This window comes from Sprattus sprattus, assembly GCF_963457725.1.
Source record: "Sprattus sprattus genome assembly, chromosome: 6".
NCBI classification, from domain to species: domain Eukaryota; kingdom Metazoa; phylum Chordata; class Actinopteri; order Clupeiformes; family Clupeidae; genus Sprattus; species Sprattus sprattus.
In genome coordinates, this window is record NC_137925.1 from 27,236,805 (window position 1) to 27,250,722 (window position 13,918).

The following is a 13,918-nucleotide window of genomic DNA, read 5'->3' on the forward strand; positions in this document are numbered from 1 at the left end:
CAACCATCAAAATGACATTAATATATGCTGTTGCTAGTGCATAAATGGGGTTTAGCTTCAGAACTAATTTGTCCAAACTGTGGTTTCCTTACAAGTATAATGTCAGGACTCGATCCTCCAAATCTTGTCTTGCCTTCCCATGACAGTGTGCCCATGGGAGAGCGGCAGGGTGATTTGTCTCCCTTGTTCTGTAGTTTGAGCCCAACTTTATGTCGATTTAGTGTCTTCAGTAAGTCTTCTGTTTCTTCTGAGCTCATATTGTCGAAGTAGATGGTTGCTCCCACAATCTGGTCGCCTGAACAGATAGGCAAAGAGGGGTAAATAAATATAAATATTAAGAGGGAAAACTAAACTTTCTCTCCTTTGTATGTCGCTTTGGATAAAAGTGTCTGCTACATGACTAAAATGTAAATAGCAATGTAAATTAGATTAGATGAGATTAGATTCAACTTGATTGTCATTGCACAGAGTACAAGTACTGAGACAACGAAATGCAGTTTAGCATCCAACCAGAAGTGCAAAATAGCAATAAAAGTGCAGAGTTTGTGCATATGTAAAGTGGAATAAGTGAATAAATAAGATATATATAGTAAGAGTTAGGTATGAAATATGAACAGAATTGGGACTAGCAGCAAATGCCTCGTACCTTTGTGAACTCGCCCTGTGTGTGCAGCAGGTGACTCATCCTTCACCTCTTTCACAAAGATCTCTCCCTCACCCGATTTTTCAATCGTCAACCCAGTTTTATCCGCACCCATCCACTGTGGGAAGAGCACTTCCCTCGTGTCCTCCTCTTCAGCCATTCTGCTCGGGAATGGAAATAGTTCAGTTTAGAAACAAAAATCTAAATAATGAAAACCTACAATACATCAACTCTTCCTTTGTCTCATTTCTACATGTCAAGACTAGGTATGCTCAAAAGTCACATTTCAAATGGGGTTTGTAAAACTGGTTTTGAGGATTTACTTGTGTGTGCATTTCTTGAGAAAAAGTTCTGGCCCCTTAGTGACATCTGGTGGTGATTGTGCGCGAATGAATTGAAGCGTGGTGGTTCTTCTTTATTTTATTTACTTCACATAAACATGCTTTAAGGGCTTATTGTTATTATAAAATATGAAAATAGTAATATCTAAAGAAAGGATTAAGATATAACTATACCCTCTTTGTCTTCTTTTCCTCTGAAGTCCCCGGTGTAAAGTGTGACAGCCTTGTGTCTCTTCCCTGAAGCAGAAATGAAATTGTGAATACCATAAAAATCATTTAACTTCAGAGAAAATGTGATTACCCTTCTCACTTGTATGAAATGTGTTATCGTAATTCTGCATATACACAGCCCCCTTATATATATATATATATATATATATATATATATATATATCAATCCCCTTATATATACTGTATATATCAATCCCCATCAATTCGTTCTGGAGTGAACATTTATATTCAGATTACAGAAAATAGTTTAGAGTTGTTTAAATGAACATGTAGCATGTCTTTGCTTCATATCGCAGGAGAGGAAGCACATTGTATATATTACAGGACTAGTTGTAACTGCATTTCCATGTCTTGCCAAATGTAACAAAAATGCATCTGTTGCAAATGTTACAAATAATCTGAGAGTGCTAAAATAATATTTCAAACAATACGTGCCTAAACTTGCAATCGCAGGTAATGTTAACCCAGGCAGAGATGTCCAAGTCTCCATTATTATTTCTAATATTTGGCACTGTGTGGGACTTTATAACAAATAAACAACAGTAACTTCAATTTACTACCCCACACACAAAAAAAAACATCTTGCCATTTTACAAGCCTGAATTCATCCACATGCAATATAAGCAATGCTATTAGTGATGCTATAATGATTAAATGATCACTGGTAATGGCAGTATAGCCATAGGGTTTGAAAAGCAAGTTTTTCTTATAATTGTCAGATACATGTTTGAAAAGTCAATAAAACTAAACCCATCTGTAGTTAAGGAAAGACTGTCTGGGTTAAACTAACTCAACAGGATATGACTCACAAATGTGAAATGTCTATTTGTTTTCTTTACAAGCCAACAACATGGAGTGATTCACATGAAGCGATTCAGATGTTCAACCATTCTCCCAATTGCACTGCTGGCATTATATCGTAATGAACTTTGAAAAGCTTGGGTGGTAAACTTCAAATTCACTCAAATTCACTCTTTTCGCTCAGAAAAGCTCCTCTGACATCCAGTGTGCACATGTGCTGCATTCATTTACTTTTTAAACTGATACTTTTACTGAGAGTAAGGCCCAATTGATAGAAAAACGTTTGACAAATGAATTAAAGTGTAATGAATACATGATTTAAATTTTCCAGGTACCAAATACTATTCTTTACCATTGAAATGGATTCTCTTCTACACCCTGTTTTTGTCGGAGTTTGTAACACAGGAAGTATGCCCAGTTGCAGTTTTCCAGGGCCCTGATCAGACGGAGCGTTAATCACAGCCAAACACAACGTAAAAAGACACACTATTTACAACAAGATCATACAGCGCCCACTGATTGTCATACAAGTTTGAAAATTCCAATCAGGTCCAGTCATCCTGCCCTTCTATGTGTTCTCCCCCACCTCCAAACACAAGCACAGAACGCGTTCTTCTATGTCTTCTCCCCCACCTCCAAACACAAGCACAGAACGCGTCCTTTCCTATTCCTCTCTCCGTCTGCCTCCTAAGCCACATACGAGCGACTTCATCAATATCTCTTATGTATTGGTTCAGCATTTTTCTAGTCCGGCCCAAACGCTCAGATTTCCCATCGCATTTGGGGAGTCACATTGGCTCAATATTTGTGCCGTTTGTCCTCCCCTCTCTGGAGCGCCATCAGCTGTGAACGAGTCCCAGGTAGGCTCAGGCTGTGCACTCACACTCTGAGACAAGTCTCATTATTATTTTTGGCAGGGGGAGATATTTACTGAAGCATTGCGAGGGGAAAAAGCAACAGTTATGTGTTCTCAAGGAAAGGGGCACGTTGTTCCCCCCGTCTCCACGGCATGTTCTACAGCCTGACTGTGGTGCCACACCCTTTCCTCCTATCTCCCAGCCCCCCAGCCCTACAACACAACCTCAAGCCCAGCATGCATACTTTCCTACTCCCTTCTTAGCCACCCATCCACCTCTCTCAAACTTAATGATCTTGAGAACTATTTGGGCAGTCCACATTCTCACAGCTTTGACAAATTCTTGGCAGCAAGTGCAGGGTGGAGCCCATGCGAGCGAGTGGGTGGGTGGAGAGAGAAGGGGAAGAGCTGCAGAGCTGATTACGGTGCCCTCATGACCAAAGGCCGTCCCACACATCTGTCAAAAGACAGGAGGGGGAAGCCGGCGGGGGCGGGGGAGGGGGGGGGGGGGGGGGGTATGGGGCGCAGTTGAGGGGGTAGGGAGAAAAGACAACACAACGTCATGGCCCTGGTCTTCAGGGAAAGCACCGAACTAACTACAAGTCTCAAACTACAAGTCTATTCATGCACTTGTGTGTTTTTTGTGTAGTAATCATCTACCTCATATGTGATGATGTGGAGGATGGGGATGAAGATGGTTTATTTAACTATTTGTTTTTCAACTCTGTGTGTTAACAGGGTTGCTCAATGGGTAGTATTTGTTTTCAGAACCTGACGCCTCCCTAAAATCATATGATCAACATTAGTATGGGCGTAGGCACCTAATAATACCTTTTATGGTCACATGTTCATAAAATAAGCTGATTCTCAACACGGCAAGAGCAAATGTTGGTACAGCATGCTCTTTCAACAGGCAGGGAAGACACGTCAAATAACGCCTGAATGTGTCAAAAGAAAATGAAAAAATATATATAATTTTTCCTGATTGAAAAAATGGCATAGGAACCTTAATATGCCTCACGCCATTAATGTGTGTCACCACCAGGAAACTGCAGGCAATAAAGGAAGACATTCCCCCGGACCTGAATCAAACACCAGTTCTGTTTTCTTGTTTTCTTGTTTAAGGCCTTTAAAAGAATTTCCATTTGCTACAGCTATTGTTTAATGTTCATGTAATAGTGGTGTTGGCTTCTTCTAAGCATCTGCCGCAGCTGTTTTCGGTCTGCTCCGAGACACAGCCAGAACAGCCTGCTCATAGCCGAGGGAAGAAGGGGCTCCTGAACAGGTGGTCATGCAACAGCAAATGTGCACGGGACAGACACGTTGGTCAAGGAGTCAAATTACTCAAAGCAGGGCATTCAGAGCTCACAAGCTAAGTGACCTTCATGAGTCAAACATAGACCTTAATAACAATCATTCCAAAAGTGCTCTAGAATTTGGCCCAAGAGGACCTTTGGCTCAACTAGATCACTGGTGAATCGCCACTGGCCGTTGTAGGTTGACATTCTAATATAATATTACCATTTATCATGCCGGTGAGGGAATTTCATGATTATGGTCGCATGGATTAGTTTTCAACCTATCCACATAACTTTAATGAAACTAAACTATCAAATGAAGCTGACAAGGATAAACATACCTTATGATTACTCAAGCACCAGCAAAGGCTCACAGTGTTCTGTCTTCCTTTATTCTCTGAAATTGAAGAAGGACATGATTAGAAGGACATCACTTTTCCACTCGATAAAGCAGCAGTTTAAGACACAACCCAAAAGCAACATATAATAGTGTATACAAGAGTTGTAACTGTAGCTTAACAGAATAACAGGGAGAAACAGGGAGTTTTGGATGCATTCACAAAACACTGTTTTATAACCGCTGTATCTGCTATAGTAATATCTCCTGTACTTTCAAAGCACAGCCACACCCATACTGGTCTCCACTTTCATTAGTTTACCCTCAAAGGTCTATAGTAACGACAAAGAAAGGGAGGATTCTTTTGCGCTGTGACAAGCCTTAAGTGTGTTGTTGAGAACGTATCTTTTAACATTCTTTTACACTAGACTATAACAACAGACCTCAAAACGAAATCAAATGTATTCTTTAATCAATCATTTTGTAACATAAAAGGTGTGTGTGTTTCTATGTGTGTGTGTATCTGTGTGTGTTTCTATGTGTTTGTGTTTGTTTGTATGTGTTTGTGTATGGTGCGCACGTGTGTGGCTAGTGGGAAGATAACATATTTTAATGATTAAAAGGTGTGAGGCCACACCACAAAGATTAGAGTTCCAATCATGGTGACACACCCACAAATAAAATAAATGTATTCTAAATGCCACTTAAGCCAGGCTATATTCCCATGAAAAGCCAATCATCTCTGCTCTGCAGAAATAGTCTGAAGGGCTGACCATGAGGGATAACCTGTGGGATCATCTACACCATTTTGTGAACCTCAATTACTTCTACAAAACCAGAATTTTCCATTAGAATACAGCCAAATGTCTATTCAAAACAGGCAGCTTGTGAGTAGCCATGTCACTGCCGGGCCAAAAACACGGCAGTTAAAATGAGAGATGAGAGATTTGTTCGTTGCATTACTTCCACACATATAATTTAGATACAAAGTAAATATGTTATATGATTGGTACTATGTATAAGTTAATATGTTTGATAGTTAATATGTACTGTATTAATTAATATGTTTGATAGGTAATGTGTATATGCAGTGGTGTAGTGGTCCCTGGAGAAGTGGGTATACTCTTTATTTCTATTAAGCAGCCCATACAGCACAGGATAAACGTCCTGTTTTGAGAAGTGGGTATACCCAATGCTGACTGAAAAATAAGTGGGTATACTCCGTATACCTGCGTATACCCTGGACTACACCACTGTGTATATCTGAATATGTTTGATAGGTAATATGTAAAAGTTAATGTTTGATAGGTTATATGTGTATGTAAATATGTAATGCAGGCATTGGTTTTGGTGTTGATCGTAAACATACTATGAAAACGTGGTTGAGCAACCATCCATGGTATTAGGAAGGAAATTTAAGCCAAGTGTGAAACGCCAACATGTGAGATATGTGCATGCAGATTCCATGGCCTCCATTCCACACGAGCCAGTCTATAGCAGGAACAAAGTTGTGCCAGTCCTCACAGACAAGATACTAAACCGAGGTCAATTAAGTTTCCCCTCAGGCTAAACAAAACACTCATGTGCACATACCTCTATGACATATTTACGCTGTATCTTGCAGGAAAACACATAGTGTTGTTTATCATCCATTTATGAAGACTGACTGAACTTTTAAAACATTAACTTCTTTGATAAGGAATCAATGGACAGAACAAGAATGGCTGTTTGCTCAGTCTTGCGAGCCAATATTTCATGAGGCGTAGCTTCTAAAGGAGTATCAATAAAGCATCAACAACGTAGCAACTCTGAAATAACTCCAAAAGATGTCAGAATATATGCAATGGACTAGCCAGTAGAGTGAATATATACACTATTATATCATATGTGTATCAAAGGTTTTTTTTTCTCACCAAAACCCTCCCTCTACAGCAGCTATTGCTACTAGTCACTGAGTTTTTATTAGGGTGTTTCTTTCTCCTTCCGGTCAGTTTCTTCAACAGTCTTACCACAGATATCTGTTAACAATGATGGGCCTGTTTTAACACTGTCACTTAGCAGTAAACGTATCCACGGTATGTGGGAGTTCCACACACTTGCCCAAGGGACTACAAACCAATATGGTTTGACAAGCAATGATGCAATCGCATTAACAAATACAGGCTCGAAAGATTACCACGATCAAAGCCTCAGTTCAATATCTTTTCAGACCTGTTCTTTGGTATCGCCCTCAGACTCTGATTGACTAAATACGATACCTTTTCTTACAACTTTGTTATATTTTGAGGTGAATGTCAGATACACAAAGACATGACAAATGAAAGTGCTATGAGGCATTGCACAAGATCATCTGTCAACATGGGAATTTGTGAAAAAAAAAGTTCCCTGTCTTGACATGATACCAATGAGAAACCTTTCTGGAAGAAGCCCAGGCAGGAATGTGCCGGTGTAAAACTTTAATCGAGTGACTGTCCAGATCTGTCATTTCTAGACACTTACACAATAAAGAGGCATGCTTATGAGTAACACCTTTATGTTACGAAAGAACTGAGGAATATCTTTCAGTTAGAACTTTAAAGGTTGTCGTCTTCCTGGAAAGACTAAAATGTTCCACAAGACGCCAGCTGCCAGCTGTTTAGAAATCAAATAGCTCTAAAAAGATTACTTACCTATGAAGTCAAATGTTTTGTATCACAGCTTCATCATGAGATTCTACATAAAAACATTTTAAAACAATTGTTTGTTTTTTGTTTTGAAACATCTGAACACTCCCCTGTTCTTCTTTGTCATAATGCTGGTGGTGGTCTGCCACCCCGAGCTGTGACTGAAATAGACGGGGCGATAAAGGCCAAACTGGCCATGGTTGTCACTGTGTTTGCACAGAGCAACAGAGCTTCAAGCAGCTGTGTACACTCAAAGATACAACTTCCATTATTCACCATTGTATTCGTATCAGAGAGGCAAAGCTGACAATACAAAAGAAATGATGGGAAATTTGTGCAAATAAACATTTCTGTATTTACTACATATTACTTCATTTCTTAATGACTGTAGGATTGGTTGGAACATAAGTAAAACTTAGTTCAGAACCTTAAATCTTCATCATAACAAACAGCATTTCAAAAGACAAAAAAAATAACATTTGATAACATCTCCCTGCTACTTGGAATCTGAATTAAAATCGTATGCCGACGTAAAATAAATGTAAAATAAATGTAAAACTAATTGAATACCTTTAACACCTTTTTCTGCAACTTTTTTCAGCGGGACACGCCCTTTGGTAGAGCAAGAGAACTGCAGAGGAGAGGACGCACCATCTCAGACCCAGCAGAGAGAGCATGAGGCCCCACCCTGGCTTCCAGGCAGACACATTCCTTGATAGAGCAGTCAGGCCAGCTGGAAACAAGCCCAGCCTCTCCCACAGTGAGTGTCTAACTCCACAGATATGTCCTTTGCTCCACTCTCACAGTCCTCTGCTCACGCTCAGAATGAAAGCAGGGACCTCGAAAAAGCATATCTCCCTTGAGGCTTTAGGCAACTATCATGAAAACTAGTCTTTGTGCAAACGACAAAAGAAGATCTAACGTCAGTCCACTGATTCTACAAGAGCCTGAAGAGCCTTGATCAAAGCGTCTGACTGTATGCCTGACCTACGTAAAGATACAAAGTTGTTGACTGCCTTTAATTAGTAACGCGATCAGTGAAGGGGTCCAAAGGGATGTGGAATCGGCATGAGGTTCCTCACTGGGGGGGGGGGGGGATTTGAGGCAATAAGACACAGTTAGCAAAAGACAAACGATTGCTTCCACGTCTTACTGCTTTATAACTACAAAGCACTCGAGGGCAAAGGATTAGGACGGATGTTATCAACACGGATATGTCAAACTGTAATTAATGACCTACTGAAAGATGGCTTCATTATAATCCTCTAACACTAAAGCAGGTTGTTATAATATGTCTTTCTTTACGCTATTTGTTAGAACTTATCAAGACAAAATCATCGAATCATGATCCACTGACAACGGCGTTCTGTCTAAAATACCCCTGAGAAACAGATGTGCATACTTCTGGTTTAGAAGGCAAATTGAATTGTGAAATGCTCCAGCCAAACTCATGCCTAAACTGCAAACACACTCTGAGGTGGCTTAACGCAATGAAAACCAAACTCAGACAACAGAAGACACAAGCCTAAAAGGGACTTGCAGAAGCAGCATGGCAGAGGAGAAAGTCAGTCAAAATAACATGCTGCAAGGCCTGAAACTGCACAGCTTAAAAACCAGAGGTATGGTTAAAGGAAAGGATTTCGCTGTAGGGCTATAATTATCTAGCGAAGGGAAGGGAGGTAGCATCAGACTGTGTCTGGTACGGAGAGGATATGTAGACTGCCTGAGAGCATATAGACGTAAAGCAAACTCTCCCTAGGAGCTAGACTGAGTCTTGCAGGACAGCCGACTGACTGATGACCTTAGGGCACAAGCAGCGTACACATGTAGGTGCTTCTCACACACTTCAGGCACACTCCAGCAGACTCTGTTACAGCCCAATAACTTGGCAACCTGAAGTGACAGCAGTGAGGTCTATAATCTGCTTACAATTACTGACTAACGGGCCATAATTAAATGGCTGTTTTTAAAATGTCTGTCATAAAAGTTTCTTTCTGCTACCCTGGTCCATGGCATCAACTCACCCTAGAAATTCTAGGTGATAACAAGTACATGTTAAATAAGAAATGTAGTTACTCACTGGGTCATTACATAAAGATGCATAAATGAAGTTGAAGGTACATTTTTAACCAGAGTTATATGAGTTTAACCCTCCAAATTATGGCAAATAAAAAAACAGCCAAGTGATTGTGATCACAAGGCTGCATTCCTTGTTTCTAATTCTTTATTTAATTTTTGCTAGCAATTCAAGAGAATGGGTGAGGCTATGCGGTGCATCAAAATAGCATAACGCTTAAGGGATCTTCAGAACAACAGCGTTCTGTAGCGACAAAGTAGCAGAGTGAGGTGGTATGGGGGCTATTCGCATGAATTACAAACACACCACAGCATCTGTGTGAAGCTGGCCCGACAGGGCTTACAATGAATGTTCGATTCAAGTGTGACTTATCGTTCGGGTCAAAGCAACCACACTTTAATCCAAGTCTGTGCTTTCCACAATCAAGTCATTTTCATTTATCTTCAAGGACAAGATGAAAAAAAACTGTTCTAGGGATCTGTTCTACAATTCAAAAATTATTTTAATTCCGTTTCAAATTTGTTTTCATCTTTGCCTGATCACCTCTGTGAGAGATCATGCAGTTAACTACACAATTTCCAAAGAGGAAAGACCAAACTCATGGCCATTTAACTACATCATTTCCAAAGACAGTTCAGCGCCACACTGGCACAGAAATTTTCGTTGGAAACTCCAAGAACAAATAAGGCACACACATGTCAAACACGCCTGCTGATATTTGATCCTGCCCATTCTTCTTCAGTCCTATCTGCTGAATTATTTGATATGATTGGCAACTCTCTAAGATGATTTTTTTTTTTTTTTGCAGAGATATAACTGCCTTGGTTGTTGCCTTCAACACGGTTCCACACTATTTAACACCCCAGGTCAGAATGTTCCGAGAGCTCTGTGTGTGTCTCTTGTGCAGTCCACTCACACCTAGGGAAGAAGTGAGTCGCTTCCATTTTGAGCTCTGGGTGTAAACAACGTTAAATTTGTCTTTGCGTCTGACTGAACAGCATCATAAGACTCTATCTCACATGCACCAAGATGGACCAACCCTGTCACAAGCCTCACGTCGTGCCTCATGGGCTAAATCCCTGTGGCGCTATCAACAAAGTTTTCATGACAAAACTAGCTTTCCTCACATTCACTTAGCACATGGAGCCTAACCAGCTGAATGCTCTAAGTCTGATCCACAGAAAAAAGGTTTAAACAAAACTCTATGCAAATAGATGTGGGTTAAATCACTTTTAACCCTACTTTAATGCATTCGGTGCACTCCTGAACGGATTTAGCATATTCTGTGGTGGAGAGGCAATATTCTCGGTGGAGAGCGGAACATTGGGTAAGATGGATGTTCTGTTGGGGTATGAGTCACTGGGATGCTGGCAGGGGCGTTGCCAATTGCTCATACTGATTCAGTGTCCTGTACTCCGTCTTTCTCAACCACTGGGCACATTAATACCTTCTCCTGGGCATACAAAAGCTGAAACAACTCCAGATAGTGCAACAAAAATGGTGGTTGTGAAATGTGGGTGGATCAAATCTGTGCAGTTTTGGTGACTCAAGGCAAAACTATCCACACTTTTCCCAGCTTCCTGTGGTCAGGATATCTATCTTAAATGTCTTAAACTGATCATAGGTTATGTACAGAGGATATCTCTAGCTGAAACAACTCCACAAAAATGGTGGTTGTGAAATGTGGGTGGATCAAATCAATTCCAAAACTGTGCAGTTTGGTGACTCATGGCAAATCTATCCGCACTTTTCCACTTTTTCTGCTTTCTGTGGTCATATCTTAAACTGAATATGGGTTATGTACAGAGGATATCTCTGCAAGTCTTTTAGGAGCGCACTGGTCGATGAATACATAAATATGTCATGTCACACAGCACATCGCCACAGGGCAGACAATTACAACATTACCACAAACATTCAGAAACAAACAAAAAACGTGGCACTCAGTTGCTAGAAAGCTTTCCCACATATTTTTCCATGACTAAGTTTGGAAAGCGACCTCTGAAAAAGCCTGCAAGGAAATGACAGAGGAAGTGTGTGAGAGATTGTTCTCTTTCCGTTTCACACTGCCATAGCACACACTCAATGACTGCTCCATTCCTATCTCTCATATCTAGGGCAGTCAAGAAAAGACAAGGTTCCTGTCCAGGGCCCTAACAGTCATCCCTGGAAATGGTGCCCTATACCCTATTAAGACTTAACGGAAAATTTCTGTTCTAACATTAAATGCATAAAGTCAAACAGTCCGCCTCTGTGAGACTGATAGTGGGTTATGTTAAACCGATAACATACTTAGCTTCAAACAAGCCAGGGACACACTGATAATAACTATAAGATTCCCAGGGTATACTGTCTACATTTAAAAACAAAAAGGAGAAAACTTAGAGAGACACTCTTGATCTTTGATCTTTATGTATGTATCACAAACAGATGTCCATGGCACAGCCAATGCCAGCAAACGGATTTTGACACTGACAGTGAGTGCCACGAGGTCAAAACTGCAACCCAGCAAACATGTAGGGCTTTCCTTGATGAGAGTGTCTCACTATTCGACTGCTTTGCCTGCAACTCCACAGAAGAAAGTCCAGGGTGTGGCAGCAGCAGGGGGATGGGCTTCCAAATTTGTAGTTTCCTTGCAACCATCCCATGGATGGACTCTTTCCTTCTCTCTCTCTCTCTCTCTCTCTCTCTCTCTCCCTCTCCCTCTCTCTCTGTCCCTCCCTCTCTCTCTCTCTCCCTCTCTCCATGCAACCATCTCATGGATGGACTTTTTTTTCTCTCTCTCTCTTTCTCTCTCTCCATGCAACAGTTATCCATAAACATAAAAATGAGAGAAACTGCTCAAATGTCTAACTTTAAACCTCTCAGTCAATCTGCATTGTACATTAAACTGGCTGCTACATTGCTATCACAACTTAGAGAATTCAAACTTCATGCTCAAGTCAATAATAGAAAGGAGGTCTGATGTAGATAAAACACTTCATTCTTCTAACTCCGCAAAACGTCTTCCTTTCCTGTAGTGCTTCAAACCTGGTTTCAATTAGTTAGTCTTTCCAAACCACTACATTCCATTACCCACTACCCCCACCCTTCCACCCTCCCACCTCCGTTCTCCACACCCTGGCTGGGATCCCAGGTTAAGAAAATCGAAGCAAATTTGAGTGAATCCCTAAACTCCTCCCCTTAGAAAAAGTTTTAAAACGTTTAGCTCAGTGAGTACTTGTAACCCTTCATGTAAATTAATCTGTAATTACATTGAGATCTGGCAAATGTACTCAAAATATCAGGACTTTTCCACGTATTCTACACAAAGAGACTGTGCATAACTGCTGACGTCCAAAATGTTGGTTCCTAATTCTACATATGGTAGGGCAGGGTGATATTCCCTAACTTGAGGGCGGGGAAGAAAGGCATAGCGCTGAAAAATCCACACCCTAAAAGCTCCATGCGTAACCAACATAAAAGCTTTGTAGCCTAAAGCAAATCGATCTCAATATCAGTTTTAAACTCTCGTATGCTGAGCTATTGCAATTTAGGTGGAACATTTTTGGAAAACATTTATTTTAATTTACAACGTCGACTGAGTTAGACTACGCACTTAGTAAGTCAATCAAGTAAATATCCACGTCGCAAAGCTGAACTTGTATGCACCGTCTGCTGGAATGTGCCTGTGCGCGACTTTTCTTTTGACCTATGTCGTTTTGTTTATAAGCTTTTGTTCGCCAATGTGTAGTAAAAGGGTTTCATTGTCTCTTCGGGATTTCTTCTCTAAACAGTTGGTTTTGATATGAGTATGGAAGCTTACTTGGCATTTATGACCAAAAACATAGTTACCGTTACCTCGCTTCGCCAGTACTCTACTTAGCTTATATCACAACAAAAATACGCCCATGTCTCTTATCAACACATTAAACAATTTACAACACTGAGGAGCCATCATAACCACTAGTTCTATTTGTTGGGAGTGACGATACACACCCACTTTTCCACATGTTCAGCCATACAACTTCATGCGCCACCGTAAAAAGAATGGTTTTATTGTGTTTACGCATCCCTACAGATGAATGATGAAGAAATGAATACTAATAATGAATAGACTAATAATTGTTAGACTATTAGACGTTTTCCCACAAGTGACAATGCGTTTGTAAAGTTCAATTCAATCCAAATGGATGGTCAAAATAGAAGCGGATGTCAAGTAGCGTTAGAAATGTGCTACAATGAATACATTTGAAAACTTCAGCTTACCTTGAAACAGTTTCTGCAGCCAGACCTTTTAACACCATTGCCTGAGCATCACTGACACTTCACACGTCTTCACCACAGCCCGAAAAGTTAGTTCTTGTTTGAATGTCGTTGTCTAAAAGTTAGTTGTCTTTAGTTCTCTTTTTTCTCTCTTTGTACAAGGCACAGACGCCTCTTTACACTTATGTGTTTTGTACTCTCCCTCTCACTTTTGAACTGCTGTTCTTCAGGGCTATGTGGCTGTTACTCCGGGCTATGGAGAATGGTTGGGTGTAGGGCAGGGCATGGCTCTTCAGTGAGGTGGGAGGGATCAGCGGTGTAAGGAGTGGTCGTGTGTCATCTGTACTCAGCCCACACAGAGCTAGTCCCTCACTGATTGTATTTGCCCCGTTACCATGGCAAAAATAAAGTCTATTTAAGATAAGT

General features: G+C 40.6%; 1 protein-coding gene across 2 annotated transcripts in view; it reads right to left on the minus strand.

Annotated features, from left to right (window-relative positions):
* The window catches only part of ahnak (AHNAK nucleoprotein), a 31,261-nt gene extending 17,558 nt beyond the window's left edge, over positions 1–13,703 (minus strand). The window contains exons 1-5 of one of the 2 annotated variants that reach the window (XM_080841161.1): positions 13,496–13,703; positions 4,512–4,567; positions 1,159–1,221; positions 647–804; positions 93–295 (exon numbers count right to left, since the gene is read on the minus strand). In XM_080841161.1, coding sequence (XP_080697287.1) covers positions 93–295; positions 647–803 — 360 coding nt within the window. In that variant the 5' untranslated portion in view covers position 804; positions 1,159–1,221; positions 4,512–4,567; positions 13,496–13,703. Of the gene's footprint in view, positions 1–92; positions 296–646; positions 805–1,158; positions 1,222–4,511; positions 4,568–7,176; positions 7,199–13,495 lie in introns of those variants that run through there. The other variant, XM_080841162.1, reaches the window with a different exon arrangement.
* Between the last annotated feature and the right edge of the window lie 215 nt (positions 13,704–13,918).